The sequence below is a fragment of the Zea mays genome, chromosome 3 (assembly GCF_902167145.1).
Source record: "Zea mays cultivar B73 chromosome 3, Zm-B73-REFERENCE-NAM-5.0, whole genome shotgun sequence".
NCBI classification, from domain to species: Eukaryota; Viridiplantae; Streptophyta; class Magnoliopsida; order Poales; family Poaceae; genus Zea; species Zea mays.
Genome location: NC_050098.1, coordinates 135,373,781 through 135,392,901, shown reverse-complemented (window position 1 = coordinate 135,392,901; position 19,121 = coordinate 135,373,781). Strand labels below are relative to the sequence as shown.

Below are 19,121 nucleotides of genomic sequence, written 5' to 3'. Positions count from 1 at the left end.
CGAACAACTAACTTTAGACAAAATATGACATAGTTAGTCATAAACTAAATAGGCCCTTATTCTTTGGTTACATTCATACTGATGGTGCACATCACGTGTCCTCAAAAGAAACACAGAATTCCCCGTTGCTGTCAAGGTGATCAAGAACAAGAAACGGCACCGCCAGCCTACATCACGGTTATGGGCACGTGGTTCATCCTTCACCATTTCCATGGATTTCATGCACATTTAATCTACACACAATAATATGTCTATTCTCTTCTCTCCCTTGGCAGGGGCAGATAGAAGGAATTCATCAAACAACGTGACATGGTGTCACATAATGGCTCTAGTTTGCAGCAGCTTATTCTGTGTCGATCTAAATGGAGGACATGATGATCCATTGACGGTGTATGCCCCCAACCGAAAGCTGTAGCCGCCGCTCCTTTTGTTATCTCACTGCACGAAGCAAGCAAATCAGCACAAACTTTTCCCTACAGATAAAAGGGGAATGAAAAGCGCAAAATATAGGCATTTGTAGGTGAATTTGAAACACTTTTTGCCAATTACACAAATTACATGTTAGGAAGGCAGTTCGAGTATAATCATCCGCTTAACAAAACACATAATGCAATTTGGATGAAAAAAGACTTTCTAAAATCTCATTGGTTACATGAAATACATACATTTCATCCAGGGTTTTCTAACAGCACTAACAAGAGTGAACAACAGATTTTGAGACTGCTTAAAATCAGTCTACAACACTTAAAACAAGATATATCGTTCAGAAACTGTTTATCTGTCCAAACAAAAATGATGGGTAAAAAGGTCGATCGACTGAAACATCACCTTGCCAGTCAGGTATAAGCTATCCAAAACAGCAAACCCTGCAGCTACGCCACCTTCGTCTGATGAAGAAACCTTCGTTCGCATCAAGTAACCACATTGCTCATTGATCACCACTTTATCTTTGTTACTGATCAGAAATTCAGTGGCGTAGCATTCTTGATCAGAAAAAACCACCATCATATGCAAATCACTATTGACTATTGTGTTCGTTTACGAAATAGATTATCATACCGCAGATAAGCTCCATATATTCCAAGCTCAGAAATTGCAAGACCCTCGTGGCAAACACCACCACGAACGAGATAAGCAGGAGAAGCTTTTGGGAAGATTCTTTGCATCAGTATGTAGGCTGCAAGCGCATCCCCTCCTTCCTTCTGTAGTCTGACAAGCGTTTCCCTCAAATCAAGACCGTAGATGTTGTTCCCTGTGCACAAATAGCATATTCAAGAAACAGTAAGAAATGATATGCATGTCAATGGAAATACGAACCTCCGCCTTCACGTTGAGGCTTCAATACAAACAACTCAGGTTTTTCCACTGCAGTTTTTATAATATATTCGTCATCCAAACTCCATAAGCCAGCAAAACATTTGCGAACCTTGTCAATTTCCTCACTTTTAAGGAACCTATGGACAGAACAAATGACAGTAAGTAAAAGGTGAAGTTTTAAATCTTACACTAAAGACTAATAATTGATTCGATAATTATATGTTAGCAATTTTTTTGAAAAGGCAGGAGGTCTGCCAAGATATATTGATAAGAAGAATAACAAGAGGTTTAAGTCAATACAGTGACCGAAGCACTAGGCAAAGGTCCAACCTGAAGAGAAGTAAACAGAAATAAAAAAGACCCCACTAAATAGTTGTTAAGGGGTAACTAGGTGCTTGGCCCCTGCCAAATTCCAGGCTGCTGCCTCACTCTTGATTTTGGCAATGATTTGTTGGCAGTTCGAGAATCTGCGATCAAAGATTCTCGCATTTCGTTCTCGCCAAATCTCCCAGTTTACAAGGATCAATAGTGATCTGATGCCTTTTCTGTTGCATCCCGGCAAAAAAGCCAGCTTTTCCCACCAATGCCCCAGCGAGGGGGGTCGCCCCCAGTTAGACGGCTTCAAGCCCTCAACAGCTACCCAAACAGCAACTTCCTCCCAAATTCTTTTGATGAAACGACATTCCACAAAAAGGTGAAGCCCCGATTCCTGGGCAGCACGACACAAGACGCAAGTTGGTTCATGGGGCCAATTCCTGGCGGCTAATCGATCTGCTGTCCAAATGCGATTTTGAATTGCTAACCAGCTGAAAAACTTGCATTTTGGAGGCGCCCAATTCTTCCAGATGATGAGGTCATAATTTGTGTGAACAGAGCCCAAAAATTGTGCCTGATATGCCGATTTGACTGTGTAGCGGTGATCCACAGTGAAATTCCAGGTGATGGCATCATCACGCTCTGGGTGAAACTGGATCTTTTGGACTTCAGACCAAAGAATGCAGAACTCATGAATGTGGTGGGGAGTAATCGGTCTGTCGAACAGCGCAAGATCCATGATCCAGGCATTGTTTGTGACCGCCTCCGCCAAAGATTTCCTCTTATTTCTTGATATAGAACAGAGACGAGGCGCCAAGTCCTTTGGCCTTTGCCCCCTCACCCAAGCGTTGCCCCAGAAGGAGATTTTAGAACCATCACCAATCTCAATGGTCGTTGATGCCGCAAAAAGCAGTCTATCAACATCAGAGCAAGGAATCTCTAAGTTGTCCCAAATATTCCGTGATGAGGTGCAATTATGCCAGAGCCATCGCGCGCGCAAGGCACGCGCAAAAGCGCCCAAATCAAGAACTCCCAAGCCCCCAAGGGCTTTTGGCCTCGCCACCCGTTTCCAGTTGACTTTGCACTTTCCGCCCGTCAGTCGTTCAGAACCAGCCCAAAGGAATTGTCTTCTTTTGGAGTCTAGCAGGCTAATCGTTGCCTTGGGAGCATTAAGGGCGGTTAATAGACAAATTGGTTGTGAGGTAAGCACTGTTTTTACCAGAGTTAAGCGCCCTGCCACTGAGAAGTTTCTCCCATTCCAGCTACTCAGTTTGTTCAATACTTTGTCCACCAAAAACTGGAAGTGCCCCTTCCTGAGTCTAGTTGGGGTGAGAGGGAGGCCCAGGTACCGGATCGGGAAGGTTGCTCTTCTGGCTGGGAAGCAACTAAGGATGTCATCAAGGGGTAGCCCCTGGCAACGGATTGGGACGATCATGGACTTATGAAAATTGGTCATCAGACCAGAGGCCTTGCCAAATAAGGTGAGCAACTTGACAATTGTCTCAATATCCTCTTTTTTCGGCTTAACAAACAAAGCTGCATCATCAGCATATAGCGAGATCCTAATGCTGGGCGAGCTGTTTCCCAACTTGTTCAATGCTCCACTGTCCGCGGCGATCTTTAGAATTTTTTGCAAAGGGTCTATCGCCAAGACGAACAGAAGAGGGGAGAGAGGATCGCCTTGCCTGAGACCTCTCTCATGATGAATAGGAGGGTTAGGGACCCCGTTAACGAGCACTCTTGATGTTGAGGTGGAGAGGATAGAAGCGATCCAGTCAGTCCACCTCACAGGGAATCCCAAATTGCGGAGTAAGGCAATCAAGTAATCCCAACGGACGGAGTCAAAAGCTTTTTCAATGTCTAGCTTGAGGAATAGCGTGGGCGAATTGATACGCTGGAAGCGTCTAACAGTGCTTCTAACTGCAAGGAAGTTTTCATGGATGCTCCTTTTTTGAATGAAGGCACTTTGGCAAGGTGAAACTAACTCATTCATTCTCGGTGCCAGACGAAGAGCCAGGGTTTTGGTGATAATCTTAATGAAAGAATGGATGAGGCTTATAGGTCTGAAGTCCCCAGCTACCTCCGCGCCTTCCTTTTTGGGGATTAGAATGATGTTTGCTGAATTGATTAATTGGAGGTTGAGGCATCGATTATTGTAGAAAGCATTCACTGCAGCCATGAGATCATGCCTTATAATGGTCCAACAAGATTTAAGGAAAACACCAGTGAAGCCGTTCGGCCCTGGAGCCTTATCTCCTGGTAAAAGATCAATACTTCTCTTAATTTCCTCCTCGGAGAACGGTGCGTCAAGGCTTGATAGATCAAACTGCTGGTCAGAGATAATGTCCCAGTTAAGGTCGACAGATCTAGGGGTTGGCCGCTTTAAAGCATTATGGAAGAAATTTTGTAGCTCTTGTGCTTTTTCATTGTGAGAGAAGACCCACCCATTACCGGTCCGCAACCGTTGAATGAAATTTTTTCGCCTCCTGGAGCCAGCTTTCCGGTGGAAAAATTTAGTGTTGGCATCTCCGAATTTAAGCCAAAGCATGCGTGAGTTTTGCCTGTTTCGTGTCCTTTCAATTACCGCATAGCCAAGGATGCGCATCTTCAATCTATTTTGAAGGTTCACTTCCATGTCGGACAGTCCCCTATTTTCTTGTGCCATGTCCAGTCTTAGAATAACTTCTAGGGCCATATACATAAAGAGTCTAGCATCAGGTATTAACTTGGAGCTCCATTCCTTAAGCGCCTTGGTCGTGAACTGCAGTTTGTAGTACAGCCTATGAAAAGGCTCACGATGTTGGGTCGGTGCCAGCCAGGCTTGCTCAACTGTATGCTGGAAACCTGGTAATTTGGTCCAGAAATTCTCAAATCTAAAGGAACGTGGACGCCTCGGCATAGTAGTATTGGATAGGAGCAGCGGGCAGTGGTCAGAGACCGAGGATGATAGTGCATGCAGACCAAATATTCCGAACATCTCCTCCCATTCAGAGTTGCAGAAGAATTTGTCTAGTCTTACGAGAGTGGGATGTCGTCTCTCATTGCTCCAAGTGAACTTCCTGTTTTGCAAAGGAATTTCTTTCAAGTCGCAAATGTCAAGAGCTTGCCTGAACAGAAGCATTAGGCGAGGGTTGACTCTAGAATTGTTTTTGTCGCTTGCTTTGTATGTGCAGTTGAAATCCCCAAGGACCAACCAGGGGAAGGTGAAGGAGGCATCTGTGCACTCATCTCTCTTAGAAAATCAGGCTTGCGGCCTCTACAAGATGGTCCATAGACGACTGTCAGGTAGAAGGAAGCACGACGATCCTTAAGAGAGACATTTGCGGATATGTGGAATTCTCCGATAGTAAAATTGGACAATTCGAGTAGGTCGCTATCCCAAAGCAAAAGAATACCACCCCGGGTTCCACTATTTCCTTCCGCAGGTTTAAAACTGAATTTATTAAGCTTTGGTCCTCCAAGCGCCGTCACAATGGACCTGTCGACCGTTGATAATTTAGTCTCTTGCAAACAGGCAAGATGGCAAGTGGTGGTGGAGATCATCGCGCGCACTGCATCTCGGCGCGCCTGCAAATTTAAACCCCTTACATTCCAGCACAGGATGCTAAAGTCAGACATGGAGGAGAAAAGGACCCCGATTAATTACCGACAGCTGGATGAAATTGCAGCACTGCACAATAATGACAGTGAAACTTAAAGGGGCCACCAGGGCCAACACAAGCATGGCTGTTATAGGTCTGAAGCAAAACAGCAACCCAATACAGTCCAGGGTGCTCACAAAAGTAGTAGAAACTGAACTGAGATTCATTGACATAACAAAAGCAGACCCACATCATCTAACATGGAGCTAAAACAGCCATCAATCAAGCCGCAGCAACTGCTCTGGCCTCTGCATGCATGGCGTCCACCTCCTCTTGGATCTCAGCTATAGCATCTCCAGCAATTCCCATCAAGGCCTTGTCGAGGCAAACTGTGTCTGGCGTATCAAGATTGAACAGAGCATCTAGGGCCGTCCCCATCTCCACAGTTAGAGATGGCAATGGGTAAATACCCACCGGGTATTACTACCCCATACCCATACCCACGACACAAAAATAACCCCACTGGGTCACCCATATACACTGGCGGGTATGGATTTACCCCCATACCCATACCCATGTGGGTATGGGTCACCCGTACCCACAAAAATTAAACAACTATCAAAAAATTATACTATACAAATGGCAAGTATATCCATATAAATACCATTACAAAATTTTCTAGCATCATTTAACCATCCATTCAACACACCAAAGATAATTGGATAAAGTAGTAACACTATGATAGTACTACATAGCACATTACATGTTCCATTACATGGTCATTAAATTGTTGTTAAATAGTAAAAAAGTTGGATGACTAAAGTCCAAGTTCATGCTTCCGATAAGTTTATATTGGGTATTTTATACCCACGGGTTAACGGGTATGGGTGAAGGCGGAATGTTCTAATACCCGTTTACCCATTGGGTGAAGATTTTTGCCCAATAACAGACCCACGGGTAGAATATTTAGCCCACATACATACCCTAATGGAGTAAATACCCATCGGGTATCGGGTCGCGGGTACCCATTGCCATCTCTATCCACAGTCAGTGGCTTCTTGAACCAATCCTGAAATTCCTGCAAAGCAGTATTAAAATCAGCAGCGTCATCTTTTGCCAAGAGACCAAGCTTGCGGCAGAGGACGCGCTGGGCCCGTTGCATGACATTCGTTCGAGGGCCGTTGGCAAGTCTGGCGCTACGATGTACCGTCGAAAGGTTGAAGCCGTGTCGCTGCTTGATTCTTCTAGCAGGTGCTGTAGGAATAGTAGATAGAGTGGTCGCTGGTGTTGTTACCCCCTCCGAAGGATGTAGCACTGGTCGCTCAAGTATGGCAGGCGAGGGCTTGGTGAATATGGTGTTGAGTAGATGGCTTTGCGCGGTGGTTGACACCGCTGCAACATCTGTTGAAGGTTCATGCACAGCAGCTATCATCCGAGAGGAAGCGTCGACATTGGAGTCCGTCACAGCTTCGGCGTTGTAGCCCGCAGCAACCGTGCTGCAGGGAGAGCCTAACAGCACATGGTCCTCCTCAGACTGCACCAAAGGCAGTAGCTGCATAGCAGGGCATGTTGGAAGGGAATCGAGGATAGTTGTGAATGCTCGCTGCACTGGGATGAGACTTACGTTGTCTGCGAAGTTCATCCTGCTGCCATCCCAGACAGCAAGGTTGTTGTCGCCAGCAGCAGCCCCTGGGACCGGATCGACTTGGCCCTTAGGCACCAAGCGCGGTCGCCTTCGGTACACGCAACCAACGCGGTAACGACCTTTAAGGAGAGCTGCAGCCTTCACATCAGGGCGCGGAGAACCGTCGTTGCCACCACCGCGTGAGCTGCGGATGCCGGGACTGCAGGCGCCTGGTGGAAATCTGGGGCGAGCAGGATGCCTTGGGGGGGTCGCTGAACGGCCACGCCGGACAGCAACACGGGTGGAACGGCGCACACGGCTGCGTCCACGTCTCGCCGGGTCACGACCAATCGCCGGGTCACGGCCAACATGTGGCGTAACCAACGACGCGCCTCCGGCATGACGAGGCTGCTGATCGCCGTGGAGGTGGTGGCGAAGCTGCTGATCGCCGTCGAGGTGGTTACGCCGCCCGGATGAGTCATGGCGCTGGCCATGGCGCGACCCCGAGCGCTCCCGCTCGTGGTCCCTGGGAGCCCGCGAGATGCTACGAAAGAGCCGGGAGCTCCAACTGTCGTCGCGTCCTGGGCGGCGACCACGACGGTCACTATCACCATCCTCATCCCTGCGACGGTTGCTGCGAGGTGGTGGAGGGTCGTGACGGTCACGTGGTTCGCACTCGCCATCAACAACACCAAGCCGCCAATCATACGCACGTGTATGCCCATGGCCATCCCTGGTAGGGGGGTCTTCCACCATATCAAGGTGGACGATGACCCTGAAGGTTAAGCCGCTACGCCCCGCCGGTGTCGCGTCGTGGGCAGTGTTGCTCCTGTCAACAATGGTCAGCCACGTTACCTTAGGTATGTCAGACGGGTTTCGCGCCCACGCCCACAGATTGAGCGTCGTAGCATCCTCCATTCGCAGCGACTGGGCTTCAACGTAGTCCAGCACACAGGACTTAGCCACCGCACGCTTGGCGATGCCATCGTTCCATGCGTGCAGAGGGATGCCTTCCAGGCACAGGCGCACGTGGGAGCCGAAGACGCTGTGGTCACCGTGGACGGGGAGCTGCCACGACCTGACGCGGATATCGATGTTGTTGTAGGTGAAGTCGCGTTGCGCCACAGCCGTGTCCCGGTGATGCTGGTGTTCAAAGGTGACGAGGAAGTCCTCTGGATAGTGTCTCACCACCTTGATGTCTTCTTCGCGCATCCTGAACCTAGAGCAGAAAGCCCTTCTTACTGTGTTAGTGCTTGTTGCCGGTCGAACGCCGCCGAGCCAGGCCCATGCCGCGTGGGTGCTCAGCCGCGCCAGCTCGCTGTCCATGTCCCGAGAGGACGCGGCAACAGCGAATGTCTCCTGCGGGCGCTCCATGGGGTTGCCAGGCTTCACCATGTTGACTTGGCGCAGAGGAGGGAAGTTGACGTTGTCGAAGCAGGGAGGTGGTGGGAAGGCAGAGGGGGTAGAAGCAGCAGCACTAATCTTCTTGGGACATTGCCAGGCTCTGTGTCCAGGGCCGCCGCAGTTGAAGCATTTCAACGGATCCCTGCAATCAATGGCGTAGTGCCCTCTGGCCAGACATCGGAAGCATTTACCTCTCAGACTTACCTTAAGATTTTTGTTGTCCAGATGGCGGAACCTTGAATGCTCGGTTGTTGGCTTCAATGAAGTCGCAGGCGAATTGAATCTCCTGCGGAGTCGCCGATGGACCGTTGTCCAGCCGGGCAAATCTTCAGCGCCGGATTCAGCGGATTTGCTGCGTTGAGGAGTGATGGGACGCAGGCCTGGGTATTGAAGTCGGTGGGTAGCAGTCCCATCCCGGCCGTGCGGAGTGATTTTTGCTGGAGCAGCAGACGCGTCAAAGCAGGAACGATGAGATTGGTCGGCGGACAGAGCTGATTCGGTGAACCTAACTCTCCTGGTGCAGGCGGCCTTAGCTGTCGACGAACCGGCGGCAGGCTTGAGGCAGGACCGCGTCGAAGAAGTCCCGGACTCAGATCTAGGAATGCGGGCGTCCGCGTCGAATGCTGGAATCCCCACCGAGGCAGGGTGGATCTGGAGGATGGAGGCCTGATCAATGGGTTGATGGAGGGGTTGGGGTTGTTTTTCCGGCGAGTAGGCGGGGGGAGCGGCAGCGGCGGCAGGTGCGGGGCTAGCCGCCGCGAGGACAGGGAGAGCGTCCATCCTCACTGGGCTTATGAGATGTATTATGTTAGCAATTGAACAATACTGGAACAAAATATGCACATGGAACGAATATTCAAGAAGTACTACTCTTTTTCACTGAAAAAAAATCTGATCACCTTTCAAGCACATTAGGCTTTGCTAGTTCTTGTTGTATCTTTTTGGTTCCCACTAAATGATATGATATTGAAGGGCACTTCACAGCAGATGATTGTTCCATCATAAGTCTTGCACTCCATTCCTAGAACATAAATGAAGCTCATAACGGAAACTTAAGCATATTATCATAATAAAAGCAACCAGTATGTCACTGTATGTCTAATATGAGTCTAGAATGGATGGGCCTGATATAACTAACAATACAAATAAAGTAATTTGACTTTTTTGTTTCAACTTGCAAGATAGAAAATAAAGTTAACGTGTAACAAGGAAATGCTAAACCACCCAAATATAAAAAAGGGCAGATTCAGTGCCAGAGGCTCCCATATAAGTGGGTCAAGGAAAGGGATAAACTGAGACAAGCCTTTTCTCCACAAATACGGAGAGGCTGCTTCAACCCGACCTGTGAGACAGCTCTCACCACTGCAGGCCCACCCTTCTCAGAACAACTCAAATATGTTAAAGAAAAAACTGAAATGTCTGAAAGAATTTTATATTTGGGCAATTAGTCTTCATAGTTGAAAACAAAGACTTCAACGAAAGGCAAAGGCCAATGTATTCATACTGCTTCTGAAGGGTAATCATTTGGTGCATAGCCAGCTCTAAAATACACTACAGCAACTTTCTGGCCACCTCTGCATTTTTAAAAAAAATGAACATTAATAAGCATACTGAAAGACTAAGATTCTGCTTAAATGCTAACCATAAACCCAGCACACTGAAAGGTTAATATGATGCTCAAATGCTAAGCATAAATCAGTAATCAATGAGGATTCATACACAAGAAGAGTTCCATCTGGGAGAACCTGGCCTTCCGCTTCCACCTGCGATAAGGTTTTCCTTATAGTTGTTATGCCATGTGTAATAAATTGTCAAGGGAACACAAATTTGATCTTATGACTTCTCATATTGCACATGAACAAATAGTTAACAAACACTTAAAACTGATCCCAAAATAATGACAAGACTCAACTCAAGGATGGGAAACTAAAAAAAAGGTATATGAGTTACATGGGTTAAAACTTAAAAGGACAACTGATTAAAGTCAAACCAAATAACAGTTAGTCACTAAGCACGAACGCGACACAAGAAATTATAGATTTGATCATTATGAAAAACATGAAGGCAAAACATAGAAGGATATGAGTCTTGCAAATGTTTGGAAAGCCAGTATTGATCATACATATTTCTCTCTTCTGGCTGAACAATCATCATAATTACAGCACTGAAAACAATGAGAAATAACAATAAATATTCATAAAATAACAGTGTAAGGCATAAGAAATATACATCTTCAAACAGAGCATATCAAACCTGTCAATATTAAACTCAGACCATGCTTGGGCCAATGCTTCAGAAAATTGAGTGCTAGCCGCATTTGCAGGAACCCTCTTGTGTTCTAGACTTAAAGAAGTCCCATATTGTTTAATTAAGGACCTGCAGAGCAATTTTGTATCTACATCAAGTTGAAGATGCAACAATAATGCTGAAGCTGAACACTTTGAACTAATAAGAATCCATACTCGCAAAAAAAATAGAAACCTCCAGGTAGATTCAGTGGTAATAAATAGAAATAAATTGAATGCATAGAACTTAGAGCTGTTATCCTACTCCCTTTCTATTTGCAGTTGTCCCTGTGTATCATGCTTGAAACCAGTATTGTTCATCTCTTTCACCTTCTGACCCTTCCATTTAGTCTTCTGGACGTGTAAAATATTTACATGTCTCCTAGTCATTGTCTCAACTAACTCCCTTAACTTACCGACCCTATGTTCCAACTACATAAACGGACCCCAGTTAGTTCCACTAGCTTCCTTCCTTTTGTCGATAATGTGAAGACCCTTGCACATTTTTGCATCACGTAACTAAGAAAGCAACGACCCGATCATTGCTCACATACCATGCTAGATCACGACACGGTGCGGGGGTGCTGACCCGACCCTTTCTTATTTAACACCATACCTGGGTCCTAATATGGCGCATCACTGAAAGAGTTACATAATTTCTTTTGAGTTTCATCTCTGTGAGAAAAGCTAGGTTTAACGTTGACTCACCAATCCTATCATAACCCTCCTCCTTTACTAGGGTTTAGGACCTGCTATGTTGAGATAACACATGCGAAGTTTTTCTATTTTTTATCAGCTTATAAAAAAGAGAAACTACATTCACATATAGAAAGAGAGTTTGTTATAGTTCATTATAGAAATTAATGGTTGGGTGTTACCTGTGAAGATCACTAACTAAGGAACCAAGCCCAGGAAATGATGCTGAAATGGTGTTGAGCTCTATTTGAAGAAGAGAACTTGTTTCTGAATCCAGCATATAATCTGATCGGTGCAACCCCAAGCGAATATTCTGGTAAATATTGGATCATTGTTCAATAATTCCATGCAGAAAACATTATCACCCTCCTCAACCCCAAAAAGATGATGGAGAAAAGATTTTTGAGATAATGCCTACTGATACTTAACATTCAGGTTACGATGTTAGCACCACAAATTTAGAGAAAAAAGTGCTTAATAATAGCGAGGTGCAGCAATTAACTCAGTGGTGAAGATTAGTGAATTTTCCTTGTAAAAAAGGAAGAGAGTAAAGCAGATCAAATTACCTCTTCCTTATTTATTTCCATCATTTTCCTGTGAATTTCCAAGAGCCTAGATGTGAAATCATCAACCTGCCTTGTTCTGAAATTATAAAATGAAGCCAATCCCATCAGTCCAACAGTTTCATAGAAATTTCGAATCTCTGGCATAGATTGTTATTTCATTCACTCGTAACAGAACAGTTAGTTTCAAAACTTAGACAGATTATTTAAAATTTTCAACAATCTGATCCAATGAGAGCATACAGTGCACTCTGGCAATGCAGGACCGAGAGGATTAGCTAAGTTCCAGTGAACTAACATTGTCATCCTATGAATGCAAGCGGCAAACAGAGCACCGAATGATAATCTTAATAGAAAGCAATATTGGAGAGGAAGAAAAACTTACTTGGACAAAGCATTCTGCAAGAAATTCCCGTCCATGCTAACACGGTCCACAAGCTCGTTAAAAACGGGAGCGAGCTCGCACGCCTGCCTCCAAAAGGACTCTGGAAAATGTGCTGGGAGCAAGGAGAATGGAGCATGGACCAAACCAACACCAGGGACCGTTGCTGATCTCTGCAGGGGGTTCAATCAAGATGGTCTTTCAGGAGTCTGGACCCCGGATAATAGTTAGGCCACCATGTTGGAGACAATAGTACATTGTGAAAGCTAAGTGAACAAAGAAATAGAGGAACGGGACGGTTAGTCCCAATCCCAATATGGCGTCTGAGCAGCTAGTGTCAGAAAAAGAGAGGAGACCTAAGCAATAAATCCGGTACAGCCACAGATTGGTCAACCTTGTCGATAAGACGGAGACTCTCCGCGTGACCCCGCGATCCAAACGCCTCTAGGAACAGGTCTGTTCCCATCTCATCCCTCCCAGCCAAACACTAGTAAGAGCACGACAAAGAGGAAGCGGGAAGCTGAGAATCAGCAGCTCAGGCTCACCTGGTCGGCGCGGTCCCCGACGACGAGGCCGTGCAGCGAGCACCACGCGGCGGCCTCCCGCGCCATCTCCCCCGCCGCCGCGGGGTCCATCGCCGGCGGCATGGCGGCACTCATCGCAGGTATTGGCAGTGGAATCAATTATTAGGTGGTGGAGCGCAGAGGTGGAGGAAGGGGCGATGGCAATCCACGCAAACTGACTCTCTGGTTATTATTGATTTATTGTGTGTTTTATCGATGGATTTGGAGGGGGCTGCGCGGAACTGGCAGGCCAAGTCAAATTGGCTACCCGTATCTTTATAAAAAAAAGTGTGTGCCATTACCAATCGCCTCCTCGCACTCGCAGTCGCACCATCGGATCGGAAGTTGGGTACAAAGAAAAAGTTTTTATGTACGCCTTTTCAACAACAGAACAATAGAGAGATAGAGATTCCTTATAAATAATTAGCTAGATTTCGATTAGTTTCCTTTCTTAAAGTATTGGCTAGAAATTTGTCAGTGACTTGACTTTTTTCTTTTTGCACAACAATATCCGGATCCATCCAGTGCTTTAACACAAAAGAAATGACAACGTCCACACACACACACACAAAAGCAAGAGTCAGGAATTCAGGATTGAGGAACCCGTCTCATCCATTCACCCAGTCATTAGTCACGTAACTACATGCAAAAAAAAAAAACCAATGAATGAAATAATACTGTTTATGCATTTGAATTTACCGAAGAATCCCTGTTACTTCTCCTCTCGCCTGTACGCAACAGCAACACAAAGTCACACTCACACGCACGCACTTGTCACGCTTTCGCTCACACGGGTGCTCGATCGGCTTCGGCGACGGTACTCATGAGCTCCAGCGCCGTATCGACGAGCGCGGCGAGCCCGACGGCGTGCCTGATCAGCCCTGCGCTGCCGGAGAACACGTGGAAGCACTCCAGCTCCGACGTCGTCTCCGCCACGCGCCGCAGCTCCGCGCCCATCCCCGCCGCGGCCATCGCCTCGGCGATCAGCCACCTCTCTCGCGCCGGCGGCGTCCTCAGCAGCGCGATGACGAGGTCGACCGTAAACCTTCGGATCCGCGGCGCCTTGGTCGAAGGGCAGGCGTGCGTAGCCAGCACGCTGACCAGTCGGCTGACCAGGTCCGCTTCGCTGACCCCGGCGTTGACCAGATGGTGTGCCAGCTCGTGTGGGCCCATCAGCCTCACTAGCTGAGCCGCGAAGCCCAGCGACACCTCAAGCGGCTTGGACTCGTTGACCGTGTCGACTTCCCGGAGCACCGTGGCCGCGGCACGCGTGGCGCGGCGGAGCTGCGGGAACCACTCGCTGCTGCCTCCGGTGTACGCGCAGAGGTTCATCAGGATCCTGCCCGCCCCGACGCCGATGGCGGCGTCCCCAAGCGCGTCGACGAGGCTGTCTACGGTAGCGGTGGATGTGGCCGAGCTCGAGCTGCCACCGGCTCTGAGGATGCGCTCGCAGTTGCGCGGGCTCTCGAGGGCCAGCATGGCGAGCGCCTCGCCGGCCTCGACGCGAGCGGCGTCGGTGTCCTCTTCGGAGCCTCCGGGCCGGAGGAACATGTGGAGCAGGAGCGCGACCAACCCACCCGTGCCGCCGATCCGCTCCCGCGCGACAGCGTCCATGGCGAGACGCGTCAGCACCTCGGCGCCGAGCCGCCGCAGCCCGACCTGGGCAGCGGGCGCGTGCTGGAGCACGGCGCGGATGTTGCTCACCGTGAACACGATCTCCGCGACCTCCCGCCTGAGCTGCTTTCCGGTGCTCCCCGTGGTCTCGGCGAGCATCTTGATCACCTGCAGCGACCGCTGCACGGCTTTGGCGCGCGCGGGGGCCATGAAGAACGTGGCGCTGGGTCCGGTGGCCGGCGACGCGCCACCTACGCCGATGGAGGAGAAGTCGATGATCTTGTCGAGCAGACCGCGGGCGGTGCCGATCTTGCTGCAGTTGGCGTGGTCGCGCGCGAGCTTCTTGATGATGAGGAGGCCGAGGAGGTTGCATTCCTCGTCAGCGGCGTACAGCAGCGACGACACGGACTCGATGGCGCCGGGCACGCCCGCGACGCGAAGGGCGTTGCGCTTCTTGCTGGCGAGCTTGGACACGACGAGCGCCGCGGACGCCCGCGCGCCGCGCTCGGCGGCGCCCTTCCAGCTGAGCATGTCCACGAGGCGCTCCACGACGGCGGGCGACGTGCCGACGCGGCGCAGCGCGCCGTCCCCGAGCCGCGGGCTCGCGGCCACGTTGACGAGGATGCCCACGCCGATGCGCTGCTCGTCGTGGGACCCGCCGACGATGAGCTCCTCGGCGAAGGACACCAGGTCCATGCGGAGCCCGTCGAAGATGCTCCCCTCGATGCACCGCGAGTAGGCGTCGTAGAAGAAGCGGCGTATGGCGAGGAGCCCCGGCGCGCCCGCGAGGCGGCACTCGTCGGCGACGCGCTCCAGCAGGCGGCCGTGGCTGACCTCCCACTCCCACGCCGCCTTCTCGGCGTGGAACAGGAGCGCCTCGGCCAGCGCCAGGCCGTAGAAGATGTCGAGCGCCGACCGGCGGTTCGTCCGCGCGTCCACGGCGTCCCCGAAGTCCTGCCTGGCGAGACGCACCCCGGAGAGCACCACGCACGCCGTCGCGGACGCCAGCTGCAGCCAGTAGAACAGCCGGCCGACGTGGCCCGAGAGGAAGCTCCAGCTCCAGCTCCAGGGCCAGGCGGTCCAGGTCCAGGCCGACCTCCATCCCCACCCGCTCCGCCCGGCGTGGCTGCAGGACGCCGCAGCTCCGCCGGACGCCTTGCCGCTCTCGCAGTCGCAGCCGCCCGCGCGGAAGACGAAGCGGAAGGAGCGCGCGACGAGGCGGACGCTGGACCGTCCAGCGTCGACGAGCGAGAGCGACCACGTGGCCTGGTGCTGCCACTCCAGCTCGTGGCTGCGGCTGAAGATGCGCGCGCCCTCGACGAGGAGGATGGCGGTGACGGACCAGAAGTCGACCCGCTCCAGCGTGATGGCGAAGCCGCCGAGGAGCACGACGGTGGCCCAGATGAAGCCCAGCGCGCCCAGTCCGCTGGCCGCCTTCTCCAGCACGGCGAGCCGCAGCGCCAGCAGCGTGAGCCGGCGCTCGGGCCCGGCTGCGCCGTCGTCCAGTCGCCCCCGCGCGCTGCAGGACGCCTCGTTGTTGTCGTCGTCTTTGCCGTCGTCGGCCGCCACGCTCGGTCGCGGTGGCGAGTCCGAGAGCTGCGGCTCGAACGGCGTCGCCGCCATGAACCCGGGGGTAACCGCCGGGTCGCTCGGCTGCGCCTCGATGGTCAGCCGCACTGACTGGTCGGAGACGTCCATTAGTCTGCCGATCGATATGTCGATCCACCTTACTTCCAAGGTTGGAGCTAGCTTTGAATGTGTGCTTCGCGGGAAAAGGTTAATCGAAGCGGTTGATGATGGAGATGCAATGATAGGGCTGCGTCAGTGCGGTGCTTATATACGCTGGTCTCGGCCAGTGTATGCGCGTGGCGGCGTGAGGAGGTCGCCATGGCTGTGGATCAAGGGGCGGTTGCGTGAGCGCGGGAGACGAGGTTGTCCGGAAGGCAAGAGATGAAGAGGGCGGTTCGAGAGTGTGTGTGAGCCAGACAGCCAGCCGGGCCGGCAGGCGGCAGTGCGGTGGATGGATCGGAGAGGGAACGCATGCAGGAGGATGTGGTGGGGTGGACGCAAGGACAAACAAGGTCGATGCATATTGATTTGGAGGCCACGCACGCCCACGCGGCCACGCGGGAGGGAGTGGCTGATGCAATCTGCTGCCGGGGACCGGAGGGTGGTGCGCGTAATTAGCTGAGCAACATACATACGCAATTAAGAATTAAGTGGGTCGGTGACAGGCATATTGAGAGCTCGGTCGGTTTCTTCAGAGTCCACGCACGGAAAACCTGAGAATTTGGTATAGTTTCCGCGCCCATGATTAGTAGAGTATTCAATCGCCTATCTTGCTTGCTATTAGTATGTACACGTATACGCAGAAGTACATGCATGATGATGCTGAAGAATTCGTGCTGTACCTACAGTCCTACACGCTGACGCTGTAGCTCCTATACGTACGGTGTCACGGCGCAACGCAACAGCCTATCCAACCGAACCGTACAGCTCAGTTCTTGAAAGCTGCAGCTAGCTTTTCTGAGCCGCCAAATTTACATGGCGACGCTTGCACAGTTGCTTTTCGTCAATGATATATATTTGCTTAAGTCCAGTGTCTGTGTCTCCAAGTTAACCAACACAAACGCCTGATCCAGATTTTGCCCCTGTCTTCTAGAATAAAATAATGCAGGACCTATATCAACTGACGGTGAAAACGTGGTACCTAGTGACTCTGCCTTAAGGACAAAAGGACGTCCATATATTCGATCTGTATCTGTATACTTAAAGTTGGATATTTAAAATGTTAATATCTACTAAATCTTATCTAGCACAACTCGATGCTATATCTATCCAAGAGAAAAATATAAAAACAAATATGAAACAATTAATATTCGTCGCTACTCTAAATCTTCTTTCTCAATCCAATTTCTTTCGAGTTAACCCTTTTTTGGGCGAAACAAATTAATATCTATTGTTTCTATATTTTGTTTGCTCACAAAAGGCATTAAAAAATTGAAGCATGTTTTCATTTATATGATATTTTTATACACTACTACATAATTTTTTCCCTTAGGATATAAACGATCTCCCATTCTTAAGACCTATATACCATCGATCGTGAAAGAAAATGATTTTTAGGAGCAGTTTTAAAATCGTTCATGCAAATCGGTTTCTAGGAGTGTTTTTGATAAACAAAAATATTTTTCGAATCAGGTCTGTTAGATCCACCACCACTGAAAATGGTTTTCAGGGCAAATTAACTTATTAACCATCCCTAAAGATATATTTTTTGAAAATCGTTAACAAGTTGTAAAAAATAGTACTCACTTCATCCTAATTTATAATTCGTTTGAGTTTGACTGGCTCATCTTATTCACATTTATTTAGAAAAAAATAAAATTACAAGGCAAACTTAAATTATATTATATGTTAAACGATATCACAGTAAAAAATAATAGTACTTATGAACTTTTTAGAATAAGACAAGTCGATCAAACTTGATATAAAAATATTAAACGAATTATAAATTGAAACGAAGGGAGTAAAACCTTTATATTGTAAGAGACAATGAATAACCATACCCTATGAAAAGATATAGTTTTCAGCTCCTTTTTCACACTCTTGCCATGGGAACTCCAACTAGCATCACTTCGATTCCTCCTAACACACCAAACAGTTATTTGTGCCTTTTGTACTAATATATACGAACACTGTAATTAACACCCTAACTAAAATGATCTTAAATACAAAAGGCAATTTAAGTACAAAATTTTAGATCTCGTCGAACAGTGTAACTTTAATATAGTGTGTCTCTATGCAAAGTCATTTTTAAAATAAAAATTTCAAAATTTGAAAACTAAATTTATATATTTAGGACCCTAATCCATCTCAAACAAAAATTATATCAACTAAAAAGTTTTCTGGTTGAGTTCTACAATTTGATATAAATTGTGTCCTCATCTCAATTTATTTGGAAAAAGATATAAATTTATTTGTGTCGCAGTTCTTTAGGACGGCTGATTTTCTCAACAACCCTTTAAAATCGATTTCTAGGCATGATTATAGATGTTAAATGTGGCTCGACATGAACATGGGTCATGGTGGTCTAGTCCGGATTAGCTAGTAGACCGTATTGTACCGATCCATGAGCCACGATCGAGGCCTAGACATAGCTTGCTAGGCTAGTAATCATGTCATGCTGGTCTATGGTATGACAAACCTAATAGGCCCACGATAGTCCTTAACGTTTAAATGACAAAAAAGCTACATATGTAAATAAGTGCTCTAAACATACATTCACACCTATGCAACCAATAAAGATACATATTTTTATGTTTTATACTCTATACTTAAGTATAATATAGATATTTTTATAAAAAGTAAAAAAAATGGATCAAGCCAGACCTAAGACCTAAACACAACATGATAATCAATCAGATCGGGTCGAGATGAGCCCAATGGCCAACAGATCGAGTCATGCTCGTGGCGATTTAAAACCGTGTCGTGCCATGGACGGTCCGATAGGATCCACCCGTTTGGGTCATGGACCTAACAAAACCTTCTTTACAAATCACTCACTTTAGATATAGGTAATCATTTCTGAAAATAGGTATATTTTCAATGATAATTTACTTAACAGAATCGCTCGTGAAAATGTATTTTTGTGGGCATATTATAAGCTACTCTTATCCTCACCATACCTAGAATGTTCATATATCCTCTATTAAAAACGAGAGCCGTGTTTAAATCATTTCTGTGCTAGTGACGAATTTTTTTTTAAGATTCTAGT

At 48.4% G+C, this 19,121-nt stretch overlaps 2 protein-coding genes across 5 annotated transcripts; both read right to left on the bottom strand.

Annotated features, from left to right (window-relative positions):
* Positions 1–15: 15 nt before the first annotated feature.
* LOC542055 (uncharacterized) lies at positions 16–13,384 on the bottom strand. 4 transcript variants are annotated; one of them, NM_001111692.2, is made up of 13 exons: positions 12,713–12,886; positions 12,171–12,340; positions 11,789–11,864; positions 11,405–11,535; positions 10,495–10,617; positions 10,325–10,405; positions 9,961–10,041; positions 9,746–9,815; positions 9,141–9,262; positions 1,318–1,454; positions 1,060–1,252; positions 829–955; positions 16–438 (listed from the first exon to the last, which is right to left on the bottom strand). In NM_001111692.2, exons 1-13 carry the CDS (start codon positions 12,824–12,826, stop codon positions 436–438), a joined length of 1,428 nt encoding a protein of 475 aa, NP_001105162.1. In that variant the 5' UTR covers positions 12,827–12,886; the 3' UTR covers positions 16–435. The 4 variants fall into 4 exon arrangements, with proteins under 4 accessions (NP_001105162.1, XP_023157712.1, XP_023157713.1 ...); XM_023301944.2 differs by lacking the exon at positions 16–438 and having other exon boundaries at positions 614–955; positions 12,713–13,384; XM_023301945.2 differs by lacking the exons at positions 16–438; positions 12,713–12,886 and adding an exon at positions 12,524–12,623 and having other exon boundaries at positions 707–955.
* LOC100383326 (ARM repeat superfamily protein) lies at positions 13,327–16,137 on the bottom strand. Its single transcript, NM_001175984.1, has one exon. It carries the CDS (start codon positions 16,040–16,042, stop codon positions 13,517–13,519), a length of 2,526 nt encoding a protein of 841 aa, NP_001169455.1. The 5' UTR covers positions 16,043–16,137; the 3' UTR covers positions 13,327–13,516.
* Positions 16,138–19,121: the final 2,984 nt, after the last annotated feature.

Bases quoted from the DNA above. Each gene is read 5' to 3' on its own strand.
- LOC542055 (XM_023301944.2), bottom strand. From the start codon at position 12,826: ATGAGTGCCGCCATGCCGCCGGCGATGGACCCCGCGGCGGCGGGGGAG. The intron at 12,341-12,712 runs GTGAGCCTGAGC...AACCCCCTGCAG, and splicing joins TCGGGGACCGCGCCGACCAG to AGATCAGCAACGGTCCCTGG. The intron at 10,406-10,494 runs GTTTGATATGCT...CATTGTTTTCAG, and splicing joins TCTGAGTTTAATATTGACAG to TGCTGTAATTATGATGATTG.
- LOC100383326 (NM_001175984.1), bottom strand. From the start codon at position 16,042: ATGGACGTCTCCGACCAGTCAGTGCGGCTGACCATCGAGGCGCAGCCG.